Raw genomic sequence first — 26254 nt, 5'->3', positions numbered from 1 at the left:
ATCCAAGGTACATTTTCAACTAGTAAAATGGACGTACTAAGGTCATCTCACAGATTATTTGCAGAAAGCTACAAAAAGAGAGTAGAAAGCTGTCAACTTTAAGTATATGATGGCATATAGAGAGCGTGCGGGTATAGCAGGAAGTCTATGTTATGCAGTAGCAGCCAATAGCAGCAGACCAGGAAGTCATGTCAGAGACATAGATAAGATAAGATAATCCTTTAATAGTCCCACCATGGGGAAATCCAGTTTGTCACAGCAGAATGGATAATACAGTAATATATTACAGAAAGAACACATACAAGCTCATAGCAGATAGAAAAGATACCAGGAGTCATAGCAATTAAGAAGAAAAGAAAGACTTCAGGATCATTTAGTTCTCTGTGCGGAGTGATCTTCGCTTAGCCTGATGTTGATTATACAGCCTGACTGCGGATGGTAGGAAGGATCTCCGATAGCGCTCCTTCTCACACTTGGAGTGGAGCAGTCGGTCACTGACAGTACTGCCCAGTACTGTCACAGTCTCATACATGGGATGGGATTTGTTCTCCAGCATGGAGACCACCATGGACAGTATCCTTCTGTCACCCACCACCTGTACTGGGTCCAAGGGGCTCCCCAGGACAGAGTTGGCCCTTCTAACCAGCCGTTCAAAAAGACATCATTATGGCAACTATTGCGTCAGCAAACTTTGGCACTCAAGCTACAACTCCCAACATGCTCCATTCACTTCCATGGGAGTTCCAAGAACAGCAGAGTAAGTATGCATGCTGGGGGTTGTAGTTTTACAACAGCTGAATTGCTGAAAGTTACCCATCCCTGCTCTGCAGCCAAGAAACATACATCATTGTTTGTTATTGTCTGTGAAGGATGTATAGGACACAAAGCACCTTGGTGGATATAGTAGAAACCAAATGCTTATGATTAGAGATGTGCGAACACTGTTTGGATCAGCCGTTCCGAACAGCACGCTCCCATAGAAATGAATGGAAGCAGCTGGCACGTACACTTTGCCGGCGGCCGGTCGCTTAACCCCCCACGTGCCGGCTCCATGGGAGCGTGCTGTTCAGAACGGCTGTTCCGAACAGTGTTCGCTCATCTCTACTTATGATGTCTTGAAGGAGCTTCATTGTTTAGGTCTCAGCTAAATCCTGGGTAGTTAAGGCTAGCTTCACACCTGCGTCCAGTCTCCACCTGGGGATTCCATTCCCCATTCTGTTTTGAAAATGCTGAGACCAAGCAGAAATCCGGTGGATCCATTATAATCTATGGGGTCAATGAGATTCCAAAGGTAAACACTTTAAGCAGATTATGTTTCCGTTCCGGGGGTCCCCAAGCAGACCCTTTGACCGGAAACCGAAATACAGGTGTGAACCTAGCGTCACCCTTCCTCATGTATTATGAACCTCAGTAGTGTTCCTCTACTCCCAGGTAACATCATATTGCTCTGAATTAAAGGAAGACCAATGACTTTGTTTAGGGAACATGGGGACATAAACTACCGCCACATGGAGCCCTCATTGTGATTCCTATACCGTATAATATTACACTGTACGAAAAACGTCTACGGCCAGTAGAACTACAATACTAGTTATATGTTCAGACTGTATGTGAAAAGCAGAGCTCCTAGACATAAGAAGCCGCATTAGAGGAAAGCTAATGGTAATTATTCTTTCATCCTGCAATTTGTATGGGAATACCATATGTGTCCTATATTAGTAGTAATATGAGACATCCCATGCTCACGTGTTTCAGTTTAGTTTCTATCTTATCCATTATTGAACATTTATGTTATAAATCATATAGCTTTTTATCTGTCTTCTCCAGATTTTCCTTATGAACACTATAGTATAAGAAGAGCACGACAGATGATCCGTATGATAGAATGGTTATTTTTTATCATTATTATAATGTAGATATCATCATCTTTCATAGACATGAGCATTATCAAACTAGATATAATCGATCATGCATTCAAAAGGGCGCCAATAAAAAATAGGGTATAAATGACATGTAATAAAGCATTGCATACATAGTATAGAAACAGTATACAGTCTATAAGGAATAAGGGGAGACAAAGAAGAATATATTATATCAGATATAAGAGGTAAGGGATATAGTAAGATTTAAAGTCATTACCAAAATAGTCAAGTGCTCATAGGTGAAACTCAACTGTCACTTATTTTCAGCAGTACTTCAGGGAGTCCACATGGGGACCCCCCCGAACGGACTACCGAACGCATTGGCAAGCGGTGTACAGTAAAAACACACGGACCCCATAGACTATAATGGGGTCCGTTTGCTTTTCACATGAGTCATGCGGACAGGAAAATAGATCATGATCTACTTTTGCTTTGGCATGTTCTATGCGGACACCGTGCGGAAAGCACACGGACCCCATTATAGTCTATGGGATCCGTGCGCTTTCACTGTACACCGCTTGCCAATGCATTCAGTAGTCTGTTTGGGGAGATCCCCATGTGGACTCCCCCGAATGGATTACCAACGCAGATGTGAATGAGGCCAAAGGTTGTCTACTAGTTGGCTCGGATTGCTGTTCTTTGCCACCTCTGTTCAGCACCCAAGTGGACACTGCAAAACATATTTTGCACAGTTTTTTGTTGTCATGCTATGTCTGTGCCACTGTATGTAGATCATTTGCAGCTTATATTTTATATATTTTTCCCCTGAAATGTTCCACAGTGGAGGTGGTACACCCCTCCTTTGTAGATAAGCTTGGTCCAGCCCAACCCACAGTGGCTGGGATAAAGGGAAGAGACTTTTGGACCCCTGTTGGGCAGTCCATTACAATCTCTGATGAGAAAGGAAGTGTATGGAGGTTTCTTCTAGAGCCATTGCCCATCTAGCTATTTCTGCAGCCCCGAGACAGGGAAAATACCACTGAAAGAGCCAGAGAGGAGGTAGAGGTTTGCTAGATCCTTACTAGAGATGAGCGAACAGTAAAATGTTCGATATTCGATATTCGTTTCGAGTAGCCCCTTAATATTCGACTACTTGAATCGAATATCGAACCCTTTTATAGTCTATGGGGGGAAAATGCTCGTTTCAGGGGTAGGCAACGTTCGATCAAATTATACTTTCCAAGTCCACGAGTGAGGGTCAGGCTGGATCCTCCGAGAAGTCTTCTCCGTGCAGCGTCCCCGCGGCGTCTTCCGGCTCTAAATTCACTCTTCCAGGCATCGGGCCTGGGCAGAGTCGACTGCGCATGCCCGAACTACAAGCGGACATGCGCAATCAGCTCTGCCCAGGCCCGATGCCTGACAGAGTGAATTCAGAGCCGGAAGACGCTGCGGGGAAGCTGCACGGAGAAGACTTCTAAAGGTAAGAGAAGAACAAGCGTTGATTGGCCGACTGTATAGCATTCGGCCAATCAATGCTGGTTCTGCATTGAACTTTTACATTCAAATAGCGAGTGGTACTCGATTGAGTACGAGTATTTCGAATACCATAGTATTCCATCAAATACCTACTCGATCGAGTACTACTCGCTCATCTCTAATCCTTACAACAAGTGGCAATATATCAATGGTACCTAATGAGTATAATGGCTTTCCAACTCTCCTACAAAGGCTTATAACACAAGACAGTAGATTCTTGATGTTCTTTGTCATCAACATTTGTAACACTGAAATCCATAGGTGATATAAACAGGTTAGGAGCATATGTATACATGGAAAGCAAGACAGGCCGAAGGACACCTATACGCAGGACATAAAAAAAAGGAAGAAATGAGATTGTGTCAGAGAAGACAATGAACTAAAATAGAACTTTCTTTCTGAAGTAATTTCAGAGAAATCTATATTAAACACTGAGCAACACAACCACAGTTCCCACACCAAGAATAAAGAAAACACTATAGTTCCCGCCATCTATTGCTCTCTGGTAGCAGCCGTAATTCATTGTTAGACTTGTCCAGTATGTATGTCTGGATAGGGAAATCATCTCCTTCCTATCCATTCATCTTGGTATACAGGAGTGGACCTATAGGTTGTGTAGAGCGTAGCAGTCACTCCTGGGTCCTAGTGCTTCAAGAGTCCTAATGGCATGTCTGCAAAATAAAAGCACGTCAACCCTATCAATGATTAAAGTCTTCAGTAAGGATTTTGCGTGGTGGTCTCGGAAATTTAAAGGGGTTTTCTAGAATTTTAATTTTTTTGGCCTATACTGCTCAATGTTGGGCCCTTAGGCAGGCCCCACACTGATCAGCTGCCGCTTCCAACACCTGTATTATACACAGCAGTTGGCTCTCTGACCTGTCTAGTTCCACTGGCCACTATACAAGGACCATAGCTATCTGCTTCTGGCCTATGTTGTGAACAGTATGGGCGTTGGAAGCGGTCTCAAACAGCCGAACAGTGTGGGAACCACCGATCAGAAATGTATGACCTCTCCTTAAGAAACTGAAAACTTAGGCATCCCCTTTAACTAAGGTTAAGACATATTTTCTAGGCTGATATCACTAGCTTCTTTTTAATTGGTGGGGCTAATATAGGTCCATATGGGTTGGGTTCCATTGCACAAGCTACATTTATTCACCACTTGATGGCTCCACATAAAATCCCTCGAAGAATACATTAAGGGTCCCACAGGATGGAAACGCTGTGAGTTGCCCAGTAAGGGCATTCCATGGAATCCCATGCCCACTTTGCAGTAAAAACTGCGGTGCGGACATGCCATGATTTCCAAAACCGTTGTGGTTTTAGAGATCACATAATGTCAATTATACCTATGGAAATTCCAGTGGTTTCCCCATAGGTATAATTGTAACAGAAAGTCCACGGAGGAAAACTCAGCAAACTTTCTGTCTAAAGCGCTGTGGGAAGAATTGCGTGGTTTTCCCGCAGCACTTTTTTGCTGTGGGATGTCCCATGGGGTCTTAGCCTAAAATTGATTTTGTGATCTTAAGATTTTAAACAAGAGCGCATTGTTTGCTATTACATCCAGTATCCTATACGCAAAACTACAAGTGTTGTTTGTGTCGGTCATAGATGACAGAAAACCAGCTGGACTGTTTGCTTATTTGTACTGGAATAGAGACGCACAGATCTGTTTGTCAGAGTTTGCTATCTCATGTATCTAAGTGTCCAAACTGTAATACACAGTATATGCTGTTGACAAGGACGCAGAAGTGTCAGGTCACAGGGCGGAAAACAATGCAAGTCAATAGATAATCACACAAGGGTAGAGAAGGTTAGAGGGGCTCAAGAAGGGAAGAGCCAGGACAAAAAGAAACAAGAAGGTTATATGAAGTTAATCAGATAGGCAACTTTCCTTCTATGGACCTCCATGCGATTGAGATCTATGGTCTCCAGTATGAGTATGGACTGGGGAGAGCGCTATAGCATAATGAACATGACGTGACTATATGGGGTGTAGAGGCATCCATTGCAGTACTGTACAACATCATAGGGGCACTGTTATTCAGGCAACATATGACCAATTATTTTAGGCACTGTTATATAAGCATGGTATTTCTTATAGGTAGGAAATATACATCACAACTGGCTACTGGGCCGTCTATGATGGTGGTTTGAGATAGTATATGACGATATAATGTGAGTAGTGTTTGGTAGTGTTTTTGGGGTACTGTATGGTGATATTGTTTGGCGATATAGCTTGTGTTATATGATCAAACTCAAAGCAATAATAATAATATGGGTAGAATGGGGTGATATGTGGGCGATGTATAACATTGATGCTTGGATAGTATATAATTTGCACGTGTTGCATAATAAGCTGCTGCTAATTTGTTAAGACTGGCGTATAGTATGCCAGTCCTACCGAATGGCTGCATTTGGAGTGAGATGTGGTAATAATCTCTGGTGGTTTGTGGGCTAGATATTGAAATCTATGCCAGCTAAAGACTCAAGTAGATTTCAGCCATTATTTGTGCCAGTTTTTTTTTTACTTGTGCCAGCCTCACCCCTTCCACTTTTAAGAAAAGTAACTTGTATGGTGAGATTGGAGAAAAGTCAAACTTTTTCTGACAAAGACAGCTGTGCGCCAGAAATTCTGATCATTTACATGTCTTATACACCAGACATGATAAATCAGCCCCATTGGTTATACACGCCCTTCTTTGTGAATGTGTAATGTTCCCCATTGTAAGTTATCCTAGTATTGGGGATACAAGTGACGAGAGTCTGAATAAGATACAATTCAAATACCATTGGCATTCATAAAAAGGGCAGAGACAACAAAAATACAGACCTAAGGCCTCCACACGGTACTGTGACCTACTCTTAGTGGCTAGAAGAACCCTTATCTTCTATGAGAAAAGGCTATTGTCCAGTCTGCCCATCATAGGTCTGTTAATGTTACAACCTATCAGATAATGTGATAAGAATCCCCCTCCTCATGACACTTGTAGGGGTTTCCTCTATGACATGTCTACAATTTCCCATGACACAACACAGTGCAAGATCTATCATGCAACACATCCAAATAGCGCCCTACAGGTCCCATTGACTTACAATGGGTTCCATCTTGGTTTCCGTTTCTTTTGAGTTGAACTATTGTTTTACTTGTCATTGTGACTTACGCTAGGTTCACACCTTCTGCATGCAAGAAGACGGAAACCACAGACCGGGTCCGGCCGTGAGCGGTGGTAAGCGTTTTTTTAAAACCGGTCACAGATTACTGCATGTCCGACTCTGTGTCCGGATTTTAAAAAAACGGTTTCGCGGCGGAGAGCATAAAACGCTCACCACCGCTCACGGCCGGACAGTTTTCAAACCCATTCAAATGAATGGGTGAGAAAGAGTCCTGCAGGTTTCCGTCTCCTGCCTCTGTTTTGTGCAGGAAACGGAAACCTGCAGAACGGAGACCGGGCGCAGATGTGAATGAGCCCTTAATAGGGTACCTATAGGTCTACCTTTAACATTTTTGTGAATTTTACAAAGGTCTCAAATTTCTCATGTTATCACAACAAGCTAGGAAAACCTAAACAGGCAACAAATAACATAACAACCACAGAATATAAATTTTCCGACACAATATTGCAAAATTATGTTGTTTCCAAAGCTGGTCATCTCGTACCATTCAAGTCAGGATTTGTCGAGCCAAGAGGAAGGCAAGGAAGGACACGTCTGCAGAAGTTAGTGTCATTTAGAGACCCTTGTAGGAAGTTTTAGTATGGGCAGTTTTGTCTCAGCATTTTTGATAGACCCTGAGACTTTTTTGTGTATATTTGTGAACTCTACGTATGTAAACATGTGGTTTAAGGTTTAGTGGCTCCTTAAGCTGGTAAGGACATTGCAACACAACCTACAAGAGAGAGGAACCCTGTTTATGGGACTAAGGGAAGCTCATCTACTCAGGGAGTTGTCGTTCTCACCATGAGCAAATTCAGTCGTATAACCGGAATCTCATTTGCTGAAAATCTGTCATATAAAAGGTCTCATTTGCTGAAAATTACTTGCAGGCCCCATGCATCCCTGAATAAGGTTGTGACCTCCATAATATTACAGTTAAGACAAAAAACGTTTCCCATCCTTCTTCTGAGGACGATTCCATTTTTTTTTTTTTGTAGCTTTAGCGTATACTCTTTCAGAAAAGCAGCTTCTTAGCGGTAATGTAAATTTGTCCTGGAAAAAATATATTCATTCACTCCGAGCCTATACATGCTTCTTGCATGCTAGCTAAAAATCACATAAAACTTCTCAGAGGGAAACTTTGGCAGACTTCGACAGGGAAGTTTAGCTGCAGAACAAGGGCAAACTTTTTTTTTTCCTCTTTAGCAGAGAGAAAAATTGGCCTATCTCACAGGCAGTGTCAGAATATGGAAATGTTTACAAAATGCTCATTAGGAAAAGTGGGATTCTGAGATAGCAGCGAAATCTGGTGAGACGCTTGGAGTGTGGGAGATAAGGGAAGCAGGGATGCTGTAGGGACATGTTATCAAATTAGTGAAACCTGGTGTTTTTGAAAGGGAAGAAGAGAGGGAGGGAGAGAGCAAGGAGTGTGTATGTGTGAGAGAGAATGGTCACAAGTTTCAGATGAGTGTTTCCATACTTGTCAACTGCAGATGACAAAAGGACTGTCCTCTCAAGAGATTAAAACAGACACACCGGACACCACTGGCAGCTGAGATTATTCAGGAGCAGAAGCAGTCGCTGAACATGGATCCCATCTCCCTGCGGGTATACGTGGTCCTAAGCTTACTGGTGCATTGCGTTTCGACTAGTCCCATCATGGGCTTGGAAGACGATTTGCCTTTATATGACGAAGTCCTCTCGGAGCAGGATGGGGTCGATTTCAACTCCTTGCTGGAAACTATGAAAGACGACTTCTTGAAGACCTTAAACCTTTCCGGGATCCCAGTGCAGGCACCTGTCAAAGTGGAGCCACCAGAGTATATGCTGGAACTCTACAATAAGTTTGCAATGGACAGAACCACCATGCCTTCGGCCAACATCGTACGCAGCTTCAAAAACGAAGGTAAGACACAAATATAAACTTACTTGGAGCATTTATTCACTTTTTTGACAGAATAATCCAAATTCATCCAAAAATTTCCTAAAGCGTGAGGTTTGGGAAGATTTAGTTCTATTTTTGGAATTGTTATACTTCTCTTAACGTTTTCTGTCCTCTGTTTCCTTGACAATGAAATCACTTAGGAAATGAAATGTTCTTGCTAGTTCTAGAATGTGTCTTCTTAAATGACGGAGGAGCTCTTGAGATGATGCATATGGTGGGGTCTGGGCAAACTGTATGGACCAAAAAAGGGGCAGATTATTTAACTTGTCACAACTGCAGACATCCCACGATCTTCTTTGACATTGGTTCATTATAAAACAAGATCCCTGAAGGATTGACCACGTGTGTTACTCCTTCCAGTTGTTCTGGTTTTTTTCCTGTACAGTCTTAAGTGTTCCATAGGTAGACATTTTAGAATTTTTATACCCAGAGGAATATTATGGATATCCATTCTGAAATCCAAAGGAAATTTACCATAACAAAAATATAGTTGAATATCCCGGAATAGGGTTGGTACAAATTCGAAGTTAACATATATGATGCCCATGTGAGTCACGTATCAGCCCAACCTGCAAGAAATTCACGTTGTAATATTTTTTGAAAAAATTGCAATGGAAGAGTTAACCTCAGTTGGCTTGTACACGTGAGATTTCCTCTGAAGTTCCCATTTCTCTCGAATAGAGACATGAAAGTAGAATATATCCAACCATTTCACAATTTATTTGCTCACAAAAGCGAAGCCTTCAAACTATCTTAAATTTTTATACAATAGTCCCAGCTGCTTCTCATCTCTTATATCAAGTCATCTCTCTCCAGGCTCACATAAAAGTCATTCTGTTGTGGGAAAGGCCTCACCTAAACTTCTTGCTGGAGGTTACAGCTCTGTATTTGCAATACAATTTCTTTTTCTTTTTTTTTTTTTTCTTGGAATCCGGTTTGACTTATTAAAGTTTTCAAAGGAAGTGTTCTTAAACTAAACTAATCCGAAACAAATCTAGTTTTATACATAAAGTTTAACCCATACCTACAATAGATAAGGTAAGACCCTTGTAGAAAAGAGAGACTGCATTTTTTCCCAAAACAGCGCCACTGTTGTGTACAGGATGTGCCTGGAATTGCACCACGGCTCATTCAGGTGAAGGATACAGAGCTTTAGCACATGGCACAGCCCAAAGGTGTGTTGTTTTGTGGGATCATATAAATGCTTTTCTAATCCAGTACAATCCTTTAAAGGGAGACTGTCATTAGAACCCAGCTCATCAACCTAGTCCTAAAGATAGATAGGTTAGGGTCACCTCAATCAAACAGTGTCTTCCTGCTTTTAAATTGGTAGTTCCATTGCCAAATTATTGCTGTTTTAGCCAATGGACAAATAAACTTTTTGGAGAAATGTGGGAATTTCCAGTTACTTCTTTGGAGCAACGATAATGCCTTGGTTGCTCCCAAAAGCTGTTTTAGCCAGTCTTTCTTCTTGGTTGGGTTGATGGGTTCTGGTGTCAGTTTGGGTGCTGAGTAGTTCCCTCACTGGGGCTTTGGTGCTTAAGATGGCCTATACGTTCCCCAGCTACATCGGACAAATCCAGTACTATAAAAGGTACCTGATAGGTGAGGACCCTCATACTGAGTTTGCATTGGGGCCTAGATATTGTTGCGTTATATGTTTGCATAGACCGTCCATTGCCAGTTTAGCTTGCTATGAGACATACCCGAGCACAACATTTTGCCATGTATTACATAGTTCAGATTAAATGGGGATTTTTTTCTATTATTTTCAGAAGCCACATTAAGGAATGTAAGATTACCTATAAATGTTCAGCGCGTTGAGTAAATAACAGAGATGGGTGATGAGGGAGTTACGTTAAACGGTAGGACTAGTGGGTGGTATATTTTTGATTTGCGCTGTCAGATTACATATCAATGGACAAGCTTAAATACGCACTGGAGGATAGTTACATATTAACCCTGGTTCGGTAACCCTTTAGAACACAAAGGGTGTCTTACACAGTCACGCTGGCCTTTCCCCAGAATAAATCTGTAAGCGTATGATATACAAACAGGACGTCTGTCTTCAATTACGGTTAAACTTCTCTGGCTCCCCAGTGGGCTATATGTTCTGAAAAAGTACAGTACACTCGATAAATATTTTACATGGCCATCATACATTTATTCCTTTGCATGCAAAATCTCATTAAAGTAATTATTTTCCTGGACCCAAACCACTAATGGTCCTTAATCGCATGGGTAATGGCGTAAGACTGGGGTCGTTTTTTTACAAGCGCCCTGTACTTGGAACATCCATGTAGACCAAGCAAAGTAAAGATTCTGGTCATCGTATCGTACAGGTTCTAGGAACATCCAGAAACGTATGTGTTCCCTTAACGTTCCACAGTCTAGGGGGTTGGGGTGGACAGAACTAGATTAGGGAATTTTTTTTTTTTCATTGTTTGCCGTCACACATCACTGATATCCCTATGGGTTGTCAGTGAATAATAAACTGGATTTTATGAGCATGTTCCAAGGCCGAGTCTTGTCAAATCCAGTCTTTCTACTTTTGACACATTACATTTTTTGCAGCTCATTAGTATATGTTTTATTGGACTTGGGAAAAGCGTGTGGACTGAGCTGCAGTCGTCAGACCGTATTCCCAAGGAGGACCTTCTAAGAGTAACAGAACATTCTGTTGGATTGTGAGGATCATTGTATCAACCATAGTCTCGTTTGTAGAGAATTGGCACGTGAAATGAGTAGTTGGATGAAATACAGTCTGGAAACCTATCACTAGGGGATGAATTCTTGTCTGTTCCCATTACAGAGGCTGTCCGTCCTAATCATGTGAATCCCTGTGAAGGACAGCCTTTAATAGGCAACAATTATCTTCAAGGATATTACACCAGTGGTGTTACTTAGGCTCCGCCATTGACTGGCAAATCTGTAACAACGTAATGGAAAACCTGTTAAATATAGATACTCAATCTCAATCACGACACCTTATTTACCCAAATTTAACCTGCTCAAAATTTCCCCAAAAAAATCTTCAAAAAGTTTTGCTCATCATTACATATTTTCTATGCTTGTGGTTTTTAATAGTCCATTGTGACCAGTGAATTTTAATCCAATGCAGCCTGACTCAGTAGGAAACAGTGTAAAACTAGTGTCTCCTAAGACGGGAATGACACATCGCATTAAATAGGCCTGCCCATAATGTTTGGAATCAGCAAGTGGAGACTGTAACTATGTGCGACCAATGATTTTCCGAGACTCTTCATTCTATTCTATAAAAAGTAACTGGTAGACCTTAAGGACAAGCCCACACGAAGCTCCACCGTTTGGCCAAATCGATGTTTTACGTAAATCGGAGTTGAATTCACGTGCTATGAATCAGCAAAAGTCATAGAGATATTATCAAGGGGTTAAAAACTATGCCAAGTGCCAACCTACATGGCATTAACCTATATATTTCTTCTAAATGTAGTTTCCTCCTTATTTAATGAAATGAACAATCTAATATCCTGGCATTAAGTGGCTCATATATAGTGCATATCTTACGACTAAGTCGATGTGACCGATAATAGAACATGTCTTTTCCCAGGCTGATTTCATGGAACCTTCCTTAGTCTCAAGTATATGAGGGATCGTAAAGGTTACCCTTGGGCCTAGACTTGGTCGTGACAAAAGCACTTTTTCACGGCAGTGTGCCCTGAATGTTCATGTGAATGTACACAAAGACTCTTGATTTTCCAAGAAAGCGGTCTATTAGATGTTTTTCAGATGGAGAAGATTCTTTTTTTTTTTTTATAATGTAGATTGTGAGCCCCACATAGAGCTCACAATGTACATTGTTCCCCTATCAGTATGTCTTTTTTTTTGGAATATGGGATGGAAATCCATGCAAACACAGGGAGAACATACAAACTCCTTGCAAATGGATTTTTGCCCTTGGCGGGATTTGAACACCAGGACTCCAGCGCTGCAAGGCTGCAGTGCTAACCACTGAGCCACCATGTGGCCCCTAGATGGAGAAGATTCTTGATCTGTGCAGAATTGAAAGAATTAAAGGAAGGAACTTAAAAAATGGACATTAAAGGGAAGGTGTTAGGCCCGGTTCACATCTGGTTTCGGGTTTCTGACTTTGGTAGGGGACCCCCCCGAATGGAAACCTATCCACATAAAAAAGCGGTTACCTTAGGAAATCGATGGACCTCATAGACTATAATGGGGTCTGTGTGGTTCTCGCTCGGAAAAATCCAGAGAGAGAAGTGCTGCTTATAGGACTTTCCTCTTCGAATATTTCGTGCGGATAGGGAACGAAACGCAGATGTGAACCGGGCCTTGTATTAAAAATGCAGTTCCATACATAGGCAGCATGTTACTGATATATAGTTGATATATAGTTTTGTGGGAAAAGATTCAATATAACTTATATTTGAATCATTTAAACCTCTGCTCATTCTATGCTTAAAAGTCAAGTGGGCGGTCCTACTCAGTGATTGACAATTTCTTCTATATCCTTGTACAAGTGTGCATACATAGAGAACTGTCAATCACAGTAAAACCACCCACTGGACTCTTGGGAAGAAAAAGCAGAGGTTTTGCTGAATAGAATTAGAGTTATGATGACTATTTTCCCATAAAACTCTATGTCCATCTGCTTAGCTCCACCTGCTCTACTACATGTTACCTGTACATTGAAATGTACTGTATTATTAATGAGATGAGCTCCTGTTAAAGGGGATGTCCATGATCAGAAAAAGGACTTGCTTTTTCTAGAAACAGTGCCATTCTTGTTCGTAGGTTGCTTCCGGTATTACATCTCAACCCAGTTGAGGTGAAGATGGCTGAGCTGCAATACCAAACACAGCCCATGGACAACAAAGGCTCCAGCCCAGACAATGTTTTTTAAAGGAACACTAAACACATAAAATTCTCATAAAAGATAAAAAATATTATCTCAGAAATGTTATCTCAGATTACGATTAAAACTGAGAAATAGAAAAAGAAATCTCCATCCAGGAGCTGATGTAGTGTATATCTATCCTCATCAATGTCCTGGCAGGAGCCCCCACTGTGCCCTACCTGTAGTAGAGAAAACAATTATTAGCCACACCCCTTGGTGTAGCCACACCCCATCAATCAGTCTCCAGCCAAAGACAGACTTGACCAGCAGGAGATTAACTCCTATGTAGGATTTTCTTATGTTTTACTTATGTTTGTGTTGGTTGGCTAAAATTATTATTTTTTCTTCACTGTTTTCTTTCCGGTAGCGATAATATTCCAGATTTACCTGCTAGATATGTTTACACCTCTACATCAATCCAATGCACCCCCCCCAGTCAAATTCCGCAATGAACCAAACTGCGCATACAGCAGCTGACAACACTCTTTTCCCAAAAACATGTTGTAGTCATAAACCCCTTCCTCCGGTTTACAGTAATAGCGCTGATGTGTGACCATCTCCGCGAATAACCAAACACGGGGCCCCTCTTTTTCCAGGCTCAGGACCTGATTGTGATTAAAACTTCATTAGCGGCTTACTTATTTCTGCGAGTTTTATTGGGTCATTTATATATTGTAATTAACAAAGACAGTCTCGTTGTCGTTGCCTATCATATTGATGGCTGCTAATTTTTGCTCTATTTTCCTAGACTTAAGGTAATATTGTTATATTCAACCAAGTACCCCCTACTGATCTCACATTAACAGCTCCATCACCCTTTACAGGTTTTATGGGGTATTTTCTTGAGTTTCTGACTCATTTACATATATTCTAAGTCTTCCATAGCAGACCAATCCACTTAAAGGGGATATCTGGGAACATAATGTTTAAAAAATCTAAAAAATCAGTACTCACCTCACTGATCCTCCCATTCCAAAGACTACCATGGCTTTTCTGGTGTTTACGTCCGGGTCAGCCAGTCCCTGACCTCACTAGTGATTTGTCTCAGCCATTGGTTGGTTAAGTGGACAGTTCCTTGTCAAGATGGGACCAGGAAGAGCAGTGAAGACGTGGTAGGTATCATAGAAGGAGCAGCAGGGGATTGGTGAGGTGACTCCATTCTCATTGTGAGACGTATAGAAACAAAACTATTGGATAAACCCTTTAAGGTGTTGACATCACTAAGATACAAAGATTTTTAAAAAATGGTGGAAAAAAAGTAATAGCGCTAATAAGCCAACATAGGAAAACCTCTGCTGATGCTGCTGAAAGCACCTGCCCAACCCTGGTAAGTCTTATCCAGCTACTCCCTAGGAGGTCTTTATCTACATCTTAACTACTGGTGGTTGGTGGTCTTCTCTTTGACAAAGTATGGGTAGTTGGTAAACAGAACCAACATCTGGATCTTCTAACTCAGAACAGCAAGATGGATGAGTATTCTTTTCTATAGGATTTCCTTCCTCTATACCTGGATAAAGCATGTCATTGGACACCTTGTTCTCTGATTATTTCCATTCCCACTGTCATGTAGACCTCTTAATGTGTCTATCTGCGACTTGACCATCCATAATCCACTTACATACAACTTCCTTCCAAATGTCTTCACTACAATTTTGGAGGCTGAGTATGCAGACTACATAGTTTAATCTAAATAATTTCCTGCATATGGAAATCATGTTGAACCAGGAGATGAAGGCCTAATAATTCACAAGGTATGTTCTTTGTTAACCACGAGTCTCCACAATGCACGATCCATGGCACCATGACAATTCTGCAGATGCTTTAATCTAAGGCACACCACCATATGTTGTAAATACATACATTCTCCTGCTTCAAACAAGTGTGCGAATGTTCAGCGCACAAGTTCCCAGGCAGGAAAGGTGCTAACAGCACGGGACGGAGCTGGGGGCAGTGAGAACAGACACTAAGCAGACCTGTCTGTTTGCATGGACTATTTCAGGGCACCTGCTCTTAGCAACTGCAAGGGTGTGCAGGGTGCAAGGGAACTTGGGGGGATGGTCATCTTAGATGGAAAGGTCTAGTTGTCAGACACAGTTCGATCCTGTGGATCATTTTTAACTTGCTTGCATTTTCTTGAATATTACACATATAATATCAAGTTTATCACAGGCGGAATAATAATTCGGCACATCTGATCAACAATCTGAATATGTTTGGTTACTTTGCTTGTTACTCATGTATTTTAACCAATAGAGCTCCATAGGGTTCCATGTCTGGATGTAGCCCTTGGATTTAGCGTAAGGTCTCATTTATGGAAAAGCTATGTGCACAGACCGTATATGGTGGCACATGGAGTCCCTATATATTATGGAATGGCACGTACTTTGTCCCGCTACATGGTGACTATATTCTATGGTAAGAGGAGGATACTTCCATAATATGACACAGAATTGAGCATGCTGCAATTTCGTTTTCACAAATTCATAAGGAATCCATGAAAAAAAAAACTATGTAACCTCTATGTAAAGTCAGAGGCACACAGAGGTCAACCATGAACCCATAACATGTTATAGTTGCCGTATTTTAGGCCCACAAGAGCTAATAGGGTCTAGCAATGATTAGAACTGAGTGAATCTACATTGCCAAAATTAGCCAGAATCCCGTCCACTTTGCAGGGCTGTAAAACGCCGTGACATTTATATATGTATATATATATATATATATATATATGTACTGTATATTCAGTGCAACTTAACCAGTGATTGTCAGAAAAAGAACAGGGTTGTCAATAAATATGATACTATAGTAGAAATGTAAAATTATTTGAGGCTCGTTTCACATCTGCGTTTGGTATTCCATTCGTTGAGTCTGCTTGGGGACCCCTGAACGGAAACCTATACACATTAAAAAGCGGTTAGCTAAGAAACCACACGGACCCCATAAACTATAATGGGGTCCGTGTGGTTTCCGCTCTGTGTCCGCACAAACCATACAGAGAGTATAGTACTGCAAGCAGCACTTTTCTCTTCACATGGACCTCGTAATAGTGTTTTGGGGTCCGTGTGGTTTCTGAGCTAACCGCTTTTTAATGCATATAGGTTTACATTTGGGGGGGTCAGAATACTGAATGCAGATGTGAATCGGGCCTGACCACAAAATTTGAGTATTGTCATGTAGGATATGCAAAAATGATGCACTTTATGAATAAAAACCAATGGTAAGACTAATAATATCTTGTAGTATCTATATGTGTCCATTCCTAAGTCTTATGAACTCATCGAAGAATCTGCTTGAATTGTAAATGAGTATTGTGATCACATCAGGCATTGTGGAGTCTTCATAAGTCTCAGCATGGTTAAAGGGAATCCGTCTCATTGAAATGCAGTCTGATCATAGGCAATATGGTTAATGCAAAATGAGCTGAGCAAAGTAACTTATAGGTCAACGGGAAAAGTTCCAGTGTAAGTTGTACTTTATTAATTTATATCTGTGCTCATTTTCATCTTAATAGACAACTGGGCCATCCTTACGAGTGATTGACAGCTATCTCATACAGTGAATCCTGTCAGTCTGTTAGGAAATAGCAGATGATAATTCCCCAGAAGCTGCTGGTGAACCCTGGAGGGAGGGGCACAAGCGACAGTGAGCCCTAAACTGAAGCCCCCTGCTTGCCCTTCCTATTGCCAGACCCTATCCTAGGTGATAGGCGACAACCACGAGGACAAACCCTCCCTGAATACGTGAAACACAAAACGCAGACAAGACGCACAACAACAAAGGGAGGTCAGGTAGCCAGGGTTCGGTAACAAGAGAGCGATGCAGTGCCAAAACGGAGTCAAGAGAATAGTCAGTAGGAAAGCCAGAGGTCAAGGATAAGCATACAAGTAAATAACAGCAAGCGATACCAGAAAGCAAGGGCAATAACCGGCACCAGTGTGACTGTGAGCCAAGACTAAATAGGGAAGGAAGAACCCGCCCAGAACCTGACAGGAAGAAAAGCTGTCAATCACAGGCAAGACAGATTAACCACTTAATGAACGGAGGCAACCTAGGCAGAAGACGGGTGTGGTGCAAAACAAATTAAGGACTAGAGCCGTGTTCACACAGTGCAACTAAAAACCTTAAGCAGATTGTCAAACTGCACACGCCTCCGGCGCCGCAGCATGCGAGCAGAGGGTGGCGCAGAGGCCCGAACAGGCAGAGATGTTACACAGTCCCTCAGCAGGACCACCCACTGGACTCCTAAGCCCAGGATAACAGAGGGTTACATGAATAAAGTACTAGTTATACTAAATCTTTTCCCATCAGTGTCTATACCAATATGCTCATCTCCGGCTCTAGTATCATGCTATACAAGTGAAACAATAAAATGCATGTCCCCTGTCCCCATTGCTCCGGTGTCATTTCTCGTCTATCGGTTCGTCTGCTCTCCCGGGTCTCTTCCGGCATTGTGTTGAAGCCGCTGACTGGCCTCAGGAAGAGGACCCGTGATGTCACAGGTAGGGACATTCAAGCCCTTCACTGATTGGCTTCAGGGGTCACTACTACTACTACTGAGGCCAATCAGCAGCTCCAGCACTACGCCAGAAGATGCCGCTGAGGCAGATTAAACAGCAGGACACTGAAGCAACGGGGACAGGTGGGTAAGAATTTTTTTGCCCCCAGCTTATTTAAACTTTAAAAGGTTTGTCCATTTTGGCCTGGACAACCCCTTTAACTGCTACCATTACATTACAGTACAGATTACACTGATGGACACCAAACCTCTGTTATGTAGGTTTCGTAGACTTGAACTTTGAAGTCATATTGAAATGAGGCTGTCGGTGCACTGGGGGTGGGCGCTCAGCTATGGGACACTGCTGTTGTTTCTTACGGAGAATTGGTCATGTCCACTGGGCTAAGAAGCCGTGCCGCCTTTTTATACATGTGCCTGAGATACTTGATACATGTGGTGCACAGACATTGTTTGAAACTAATTATACCAGATTTCTGATGAATCTTGCTTGATAAATTTCCACTGTCTTAAATTTCAGTCTAGAAAGTTTTATTCTGTGCTACATTTATCAGTGTCCGATGCTGTGTTATTAGACTCTATTGTGCTATTAGACTGTCTATACTAACTTTACACCTCCTGACTGACTTAGTTTATGTTTTTGGAGTCTGGTATAGCAACTTAGGTCCCGGCCACTTTCCACAAAGTGACATCTATATCACTCGAAGTCATGCCTAAAACATTGGATAAATGTTACATAGGGCATGTTAGGCTAAGGCCCCACATTGCAGAAACTCAACTTTATTTGTTGCAGATTTTCTTGAGTTCTTTTGAACCAAAACCAAGAATGGCTACAAAAGGAATGGGAAATATATAGGAAGTTCATATACTTTTACCTAATGCTCAATCCACTCCGATCTTTGGCTCAAAAAAACTGCAACATAATCTGCAACAAAAATAGCTGCGTTTCCGCAACATGGGGCCTCAGCCTTATACAGGTTTTGGTGCAACGTCCAAGGTCTGCAGGTTCTGGAGACTAATGTCTAATATGCTGTACTCAATCGCAAGTTAATCTTTGTCTCTCACTCTTTCCAGCCTTCAATACATGTCCACAAGTTTATCTCCTCCTTGTTTGTAGCAGCTAAAATAGACATTGCCATGTCATGGAAAAAAAGTCACCATTCCTTTGGAGTTGGTGAGAGCTAAACAATCGATTACATTCCAGTGTATGACAAGGAGGACCTTTCCAAGAAATGTGGCCACCATGGTTGACCTAATCTTCAATAGTCTTGTAATCCAGATTAGTTGGACTCAATGGTCTTTCCCTATTCATCTTCTTGCCCCTTACGCTTCCATAGCTTTTATCTACCCCCTAATTAATTTGATCTGACCCATGGGGTGGCTTTTCTTTTGGCCTGACCCTGACCCATGTTCTTTATTGTACTTGATTTTTTGTTGTTGATCTTTGAACAACTCGAATAAAAATCATTACAAACAGAATTCTGGCACAAATTCTTAGTAAATCTCCCTCATGGTTTCTAGACTTTGGGTACTGAACAACATTGTTGCTTTAGCTCTCATAGTAACATAAGTTTATATGAGGTATTTTGTTGTTATAATTTTTGCTTACAAGACTTTTTGGCTAATCTAATATATCTTTTAAACAGATTTCACCATGCCGTACAGTGATGTCCCAGAAGTGAAAAAATACCCTCTGCTCTTCAACGTTTCTATCCCTCACCATGAAGCGATAGTAATGGCTGAACTTAAGCTTTACATATTGGTTCCAAGGGACAGGGTGCCGTATGATGGAGTGAGCAGGAAAATCACTGTTTACGAGGTAACCAGTGATGATCAAGGAGAAAGGAAGATGGTGGAACTGGCCTCCAGGCTGGTATATAAAACAGTCAGTGAATGGGAAATGTTTGACATCACCGAGGGGGTACTTCACTGGAGAAGGTCCGAATTCACTACCCGCTTGCTGGAAGTTCACTTACAAAATCCAGACATTGATCTTGAAGATCCAGTGGATGCAAAGCTGGACATAGACGTGCGACCAGAGACCAAGCATGAACCATTGCTTGTTGTTTTTTCAGATGATCAAAGCATTGAAAGGAAGGAAGAAAAGGAGGAACTGAATGAGATGATAAGTCATGAACAGGATGTAGACCAAGGGAACTTAGAATTTGGGGGGATAGGTAACATGCCCAGTGAGGAGTCCTTGCTGCAGATGAGGTCAAACATTATCTACGATGCCAGCTCTCGCATTCGAAGAAATGCGAAGGGCAACACTTGCAGGAAGACCTCACTCTACATCAATTTCAAGGAGATTGGTTGGGACTCCTGGATCATTGCCCCAGCAGGTTACGAGGCTTATGAGTGCCGAGGTGTTTGCTCCTATCCCTTAACAGAAAATGTTACTCCAACTAAACACGCCATTGTACAAACTCTTATCCATATGAAAAACTCACAAAAGGCATCTAAAGCTTGCTGTGTGGCGACCAAACTGGATCCCATATCTATCCTGTATCTGGATGCAGGAGTAGTTACTTACAAGTTCAAATACGAGGGCATGGTCGTATCAGAATGCGGCTGCAGATAGTAGTCTCTGGAAGGAGGTGGCGTCTTGTAAATTTGTACATTTTGTATTTCCTTATTTAAAGAGTTTATTTAAGATGTGTGTACAGTTAATATATGTTTCTAGAGGTCTACTAAGAAGTGCAATGCCTCCCCTTGGCCCCTTACAGTGGTAAGGAGTCCCATTGCCTTGCGATCCAGAGTAACTTTGGTTCTGTAAATTCAACACTGCTGATAAGTTCATCTCTAAATGGGACTTAACTGTAATATTTGTTTTGCCAATGAAGCAATATGTCACTTTGATAAGCAGATTTATTTGTATATCTTGTTGTGCTGTTTTTGCTGGCACTGTTCATAGAAGTCCAGCAACAGGAACTGAGTCATAACCATTTAAGATCCCCCAGAGATCTCTCCCCTGACTAGATAAACTTAGCCTCTCACATACGGGTCAGTATGAAAGACTTATCGTAACCATACTGCAGAGTTTTTTTTATGTCAGAATCCATAAGAAGCCTTCAGATGTCATACAACTATATACAGCGGTATTATTTCCTAAAGGCATTGGAGTCTGTACAGCACCACCATACGTGCTCTGTCGCTCTTTGCAAGGGTCCTATACATGATCCCGAAGATGCATAGGGTAATATCAGTCTATTGGCCTCGGTATAGACATCAAATATGCCCAAGCTTTCTTACTTTGGACCATTCACAGAGCAGACCCACTTTTTATTACGTCATCAGTATTATGTCATCATTACACATCCAGAGCATTATTACTGGAGTAACCCAAAAAATCAAGGTCAAGTCATTGGCTTGATTTCAGCCTCTGATGAACCTCATAAGGGAATCATCATGTCAACCGATGGTCCTCTAGTCCTCTGGTGGGCCTATGTTCATTATACATTGGCGCTCTAAGCTCATAATGTCATGTTGTCACTGTGATTGGTTAAATGAAGACTGTCTACTTTGAGGTGGTATAAATGTCCAAAATCCATCAATCTGAAAATGTTCTTTATTTTTTTGCAATTTAAATTGCAAATTGAATTGAAAATAAGACATAGGGAATCAGTTGCTTTAAGATATAGAATATAAAGTCAATGCTACATTTTTTCATAATAGAAAGCATAAATGCTAATATTCTCTATGTGTGAATTGTAAAGTTCCTTTTATTCATTATTAAAGGAACCTGATCATATTATCACTTTGTTTTTAAGAATAGCTTCACATTTTACATTATGGACATATCAGATGAAAAATCTGTACGTCTTCATTTTGATGCAGATTTAGATGTGGAATTTCTGAGGATTTCTCTCTAATGGGTGAAATCTACAGAAATTCTGTTGCAAATCTGTATCAAAATCTGCTTGCAAAGACATATAGATTTTATGGCAGAATTGTTCATAGCGTAAAAAAAAAAGGTGTTGTCTAGGGTTTAGAGCAAATTCAGGGGCAACCAAGGTGGGTGCCAAATATAAAAAGACGTATTCACCTCTCCTCATCACTCTGTTGTCCAGTCCTTGCCCCCTTTGCTTTCAGTGGTTAAATCGTAGAGGCTCACATGAGCGTTGAGGCCTTTGGCTTCTGTGGTCACTGGATAGGGATCGGTGACATCACTGCTGAGGCCACTGATCGATCCCGGCAGGCACGATTTCTGCATGGGAAGTCCCAACAGGGATGGGAAAGGGGGCGAGAACTGGTCAACAGAGCGCCAAGGATTATTGAGTATGTCTCTTTTTGTTTTATGCCAACTCCGACAACCCCTTTAAACTCTGCCAAGTCTTCTGCTTCTGGCTTCAATAGATTCTAGACTGTGTTACATTGAGTCATCACTAGACTTCATCTGGGGCAAATATTCTATTTACTGCCCTAGCTCTATGTCTAGATTCCTTGGCAAAGGCTTGGTGGCCTTAGTCAATACTGGGGCTCATGCCCTGTCTGCCAACCATCTACCAATATTTCCGACCACCAGATACCGGACTTTTACTGAATAACGTTATCCTGACACTGGATCAGCCCAGCAGCCTCCGAGCTTCCTATGACTTGTATTTAGAGGATGTGACATTTTGTTATTGTGTAACTTTTTCCCTAGTTTATATGCTCTACAGCAAAGTCGCAGCACACGTGGGCTGTGTGTGCCAGTGGTGTAATTACATTTATACTGCACTGGATAATGAAAGACAGATGCCCTCGCATTGATATGCATAGGGTTCTCACCGAATTGCAACTGAGAAGGAAAGGGGGCAGGGCAGGATCACTTGTTCATTAACCTCTTCAGCGTCCAGCTGAATATGGTTCTCATCAGTCTCAGCGCTAGGTTTTTTTTAATTTTTTAATTCATCCTCTATAAGATTTTTTTTTTACTTTATTTTACACAATTGAGAAAGAAAGGCTGTGCTGTCAAGAAGAAAATGATTTGTGGCGAGAAGCAAAAAGTACTCTCAAAGACTTGGAAGGAAATTCTATTTCTTAGTCAGACAGAAAAAAAAAAAAAAAATAAGATAGGGAATAAAAAGTAGCTGGATGTAATCTGAGGTTCAATCTGCGTTCAGTTTGGTACCAAGGGGCTATAATGGAAGAGTAAGGGTCACTATATTTGTTCAGAAGAAGAACTTTTTGTAATAGTTATCTAAAAGAGCATTTCTGCCCATAAAATAACGCACCTTATACAAATCCTCAAGATTTCCTCTTAAATCAAATTGTTAAAAATTCTATTCAGCCAATTCTACACAGTATCTGTTTCCGTGAAAGCACTTGGTTGGCCACCAACTGGATCAGAAATGGTTGAAATCAAGATTCCCCAACTGGCTAGAAGAAGATAACTGGGGGATAACTTAAGGATTTGTTGGTTACTATTTGGGGCAGAAATGCTCTTGAGGCCACTTTTCCACTTGTATATATTGGATAGTACCGTAATTTACTTTAGTATTTCTAAGACCAAACCAAGATTAGTAAGCGGTATACAGTGAAAGCACACGGACCCCATAGGCTATAATGGGGTCCGTGTGCTTTACATACAGTCTCTAGACGACTCATGTGGACAGGAAAGTAGATTGTGAACTACTTTCCTGTCTGCACACGGACCCCATTATTCTGCACACCGCTTGCTAATGCATTTGGTAGTCCGATCAGGGGTCCCCATGCGGACTCCCCTGAATGGATTACTGATGCAGACGTGAAATAGGCCCCACATTGCAGAAACGCAGCTTTTTTTTGTTGCAGATTTTGTTGCGGTATTTTGAGCCAAAGCCAGGAGTAGATTGAGCAGAAAGCACAAGTATAGAAACTTCCCCATTCCTTTTGTAGCCATTCTTGAATTTGGCTATAAAAAAGTGGTTTCCCTGGCTAAAAATATTGATAATCTATCCTAAACATTGGTCACTAATATCAGATCTGTGTACACCTGGTACCTTTAACCTCTACCTAATATCAGATCTGTATACACCTGGTACCTTTAACCTCTACCTATCAGATCTGTGTACACCTGGTACCTCTATAGATTAGCTGATACACAGAGAATGGAGCAGGAAGCAGACAGCGCTGTTCTCTATGTAGTGGTAGAACTGGGTCACTGCAGCTTAAGTTCTATTCCAATAAATGAGAGATGATCTGCCATATCTGATCTAGTAACTAGACAGAGAACAGCGCTGTCTGCTTCCTGCTCCATTCTCTGAGTATCAGATAATAAGAACAGCCGATCGGTGGGAGGTAACAGGTGTCAGATTCTGACTAATCTTATATCAATGACCTATCTTTAGGATAGGTCATCAATATATTTAGTACAGAAAACCCCTTTAAGTCTGAACTATGCACTGATATTACCTGCAATTCATCATGTATTTAGAGCTGGTTGATATTAAGGTTTCCTCAGTATTATATATTATTAACATAACACCAGAATTACTTTTGCGGTTTGGCTATCCTGTTTTGCTAGCACAATCGTGGTCGGCTAATTGGAAATAATGAAGTGAACATGTACAGTAGGTATAGTATAAGGTTACTAGGCCTGCCAAGTAAAATATCCATCCATCCAGTGCCAGGCTCCATTCTTCATGATTGGTCATTGCACTATAAGCCCAGTGTTGCATCCTGTCCAGAAATCCAGCCGTTACAATGAAGTGGTTAAGCCCTACAATAACAGAAGTGAAGGGGATGAGGCAAAACACATTGCTTACCCTGCAGACAGATGCGGACAACCTGCAACCAATTAGCATAGGGCTAAGGATAAAACGCCGATTCTTTCCCATGTGCTTTTGCTCTCTGGATTCTGCCCTAAAATCGGGGTTGCGGGGAGGGTGGTTTGAACTTAGCATAAGTATATTTTGCTTTTGTGGTTAATTTACCTCCCCATCGCTGACCTGAGAACTTGGAGTGGTTTAATGTAGTGATAGAAGGCTAAGAAATGATTTACAAGGGACGTGTCTGATGATACATTAAACATGTTACAAACGTTCACATGCTGGGCTGGATTTCGCAGATAGGTTGTAATAAGAGCAATTCCAGCCAGGCATGAAAGCTCATATACATTCAGATCCAGTATCTAAAGCAGATCTCTAGGGGCTCATGCCCTGTATGTATGTAGTGAGAACAGTGGTGTGTGTATACACAGCAGCTAATATAAGTAAGCAGCGCTGCAGTGTTAAGCATGAAGTAGGGAAAGACTGCAACCCTAAAATAGGGGAGAGATCAGACTAGCTTGGACTACTATTAGAAAAATAGCCAATATTGCAGAAAATAAATATGAGATTATATTAGTCATGGGATTTTCAGGACAACTGCTTAGCCTGTTCGCTTTCTTGGGATCTCTCACAATGAGAGTAAGGCCAAGGCTACATGGTGACATCTAGTCATGCACGTGTTGTGTTACTACATTGCTCCTTATGGTAGTGAATGTGGTCATGTGTTGTTTTTTTATGTAGATTGCGAGACCCATATAGGGCTCATTTTTCACTATCAGTATATCATTGAAGTAGAGATGAGCGAGTAGTATTCGATCGAGTAGGTATTCCATCGAATACTACGTTATTCAAAATACTCATACTCTGTCGAATACCACATGATACACATCTTTACGTTTATTGCGTGGTATTCAACCGAGTACGAACATTTCGAATACCGTAGTATTCTATCGCATGCCGTAGTATTCAATCAAATACCTACTCGATCGAATACTACTGTCTCATCTCTACTTTGGAGTATGGGAGGAAATCCACACAAACACGGGGAGAACATACAAACTCCTTGCAGATGTTGTCCTTGGCAGGATTCAAACCCAGGACTCCAGCACTGAAAGACTGTAGTGCTAACCATTGAGCCAATGTGTTGCCCCTGTGTTCATGTTTTTTGGTCCACAAGGTGCAATGGCAACAAAGCAACAGTGGGCAGAAATACAACCTTTACTACCATTTGTGATCTTGGTGTTGCACGCCTAAAAGTCACCGTGTAGACTAAACCTTGCTAAGCATTGGGATGACAATGACCTAGGAAGCATGAGAACAATTCAGAATAAATATGAATTAAAGTTTTTTAAAGGGGTTTTGCTCCTGTATTTTGCCTACATTCAACCGGGGCAGCAGGCAGACTGAATGCACAATAGGGGTAAAACACCCACGTTCTCAGGATCAATAGGGGTCTCAGAAGTCAGATCCTCTATGGATAGAGGATAAATATTCTTTGTGGCATAACCCCTTTAAGAAATGGTTTTACTATTGGAATTAGGAATGTGTGCAGCATTGCTGATATTAATATCTCATGTAACTGGAATTGCCCTTTAATTTTTTCCTGTTTTTGGACTC

The 26254-nt window shown here is 41.5% G+C and overlaps 2 protein-coding genes across 3 annotated transcripts in view; one reads left to right on the top strand and one right to left on the bottom strand.

Annotated features, from left to right (window-relative positions):
* Window positions 1–26254, bottom strand: part of LOC142202758 (gastrokine-1-like) — a 474099-nt gene that overhangs the window by 64432 nt on the left and 383413 nt on the right. The window contains exon 1 of one of the 2 annotated variants that reach the window (XM_075273065.1): window positions 9307–9310. The exons of the other annotated variant lie outside the window; for it this stretch is intronic. The gene's annotated coding sequence lies outside the window, so the exon portion shown is untranslated. Of the gene's footprint in view, window positions 1–9306; window positions 9311–26254 lie in introns of those variants that run through there. 2 annotated transcript variants of the gene reach the window in all.
* Window positions 8142–20487, top strand: BMP10 (bone morphogenetic protein 10). The gene is made up of 2 exons (XM_075273044.1): window positions 8142–8460; window positions 19553–20487. The coding sequence occupies exons 1-2, from the start codon at window positions 8142–8144 to the stop codon at window positions 20485–20487; spliced, it is 1254 nt and encodes a 417-aa protein (XP_075129145.1).

The sequence above is a fragment of the Leptodactylus fuscus genome, chromosome 5, assembly GCF_031893055.1.
Source record: "Leptodactylus fuscus isolate aLepFus1 chromosome 5, aLepFus1.hap2, whole genome shotgun sequence".
In the NCBI taxonomy this organism is placed as follows: Eukaryota; Metazoa; Chordata; class Amphibia; order Anura; family Leptodactylidae; genus Leptodactylus; species Leptodactylus fuscus.
The sequence above is the reverse complement of the archived record's forward strand: the minus strand, read 5'-3'. Positions and strand labels throughout refer to the sequence as shown.

What these genes read in the sequence shown, in the direction of transcription:
- BMP10 (XM_075273044.1), top strand. Translation starts at nt 8,142, where the DNA reads ATGGATCCCATCTCCCTGCGGGTATACGTGGTCCTAAGCTTACTGGTG. An exon ending in ACGCAGCTTCAAAAACGAAG is followed by an intron (nt 8,461 to 19,552) that starts GTAAGACACAAA and finishes TCTTTTAAACAG; the next exon opens with ATTTCACCATGCCGTACAGT.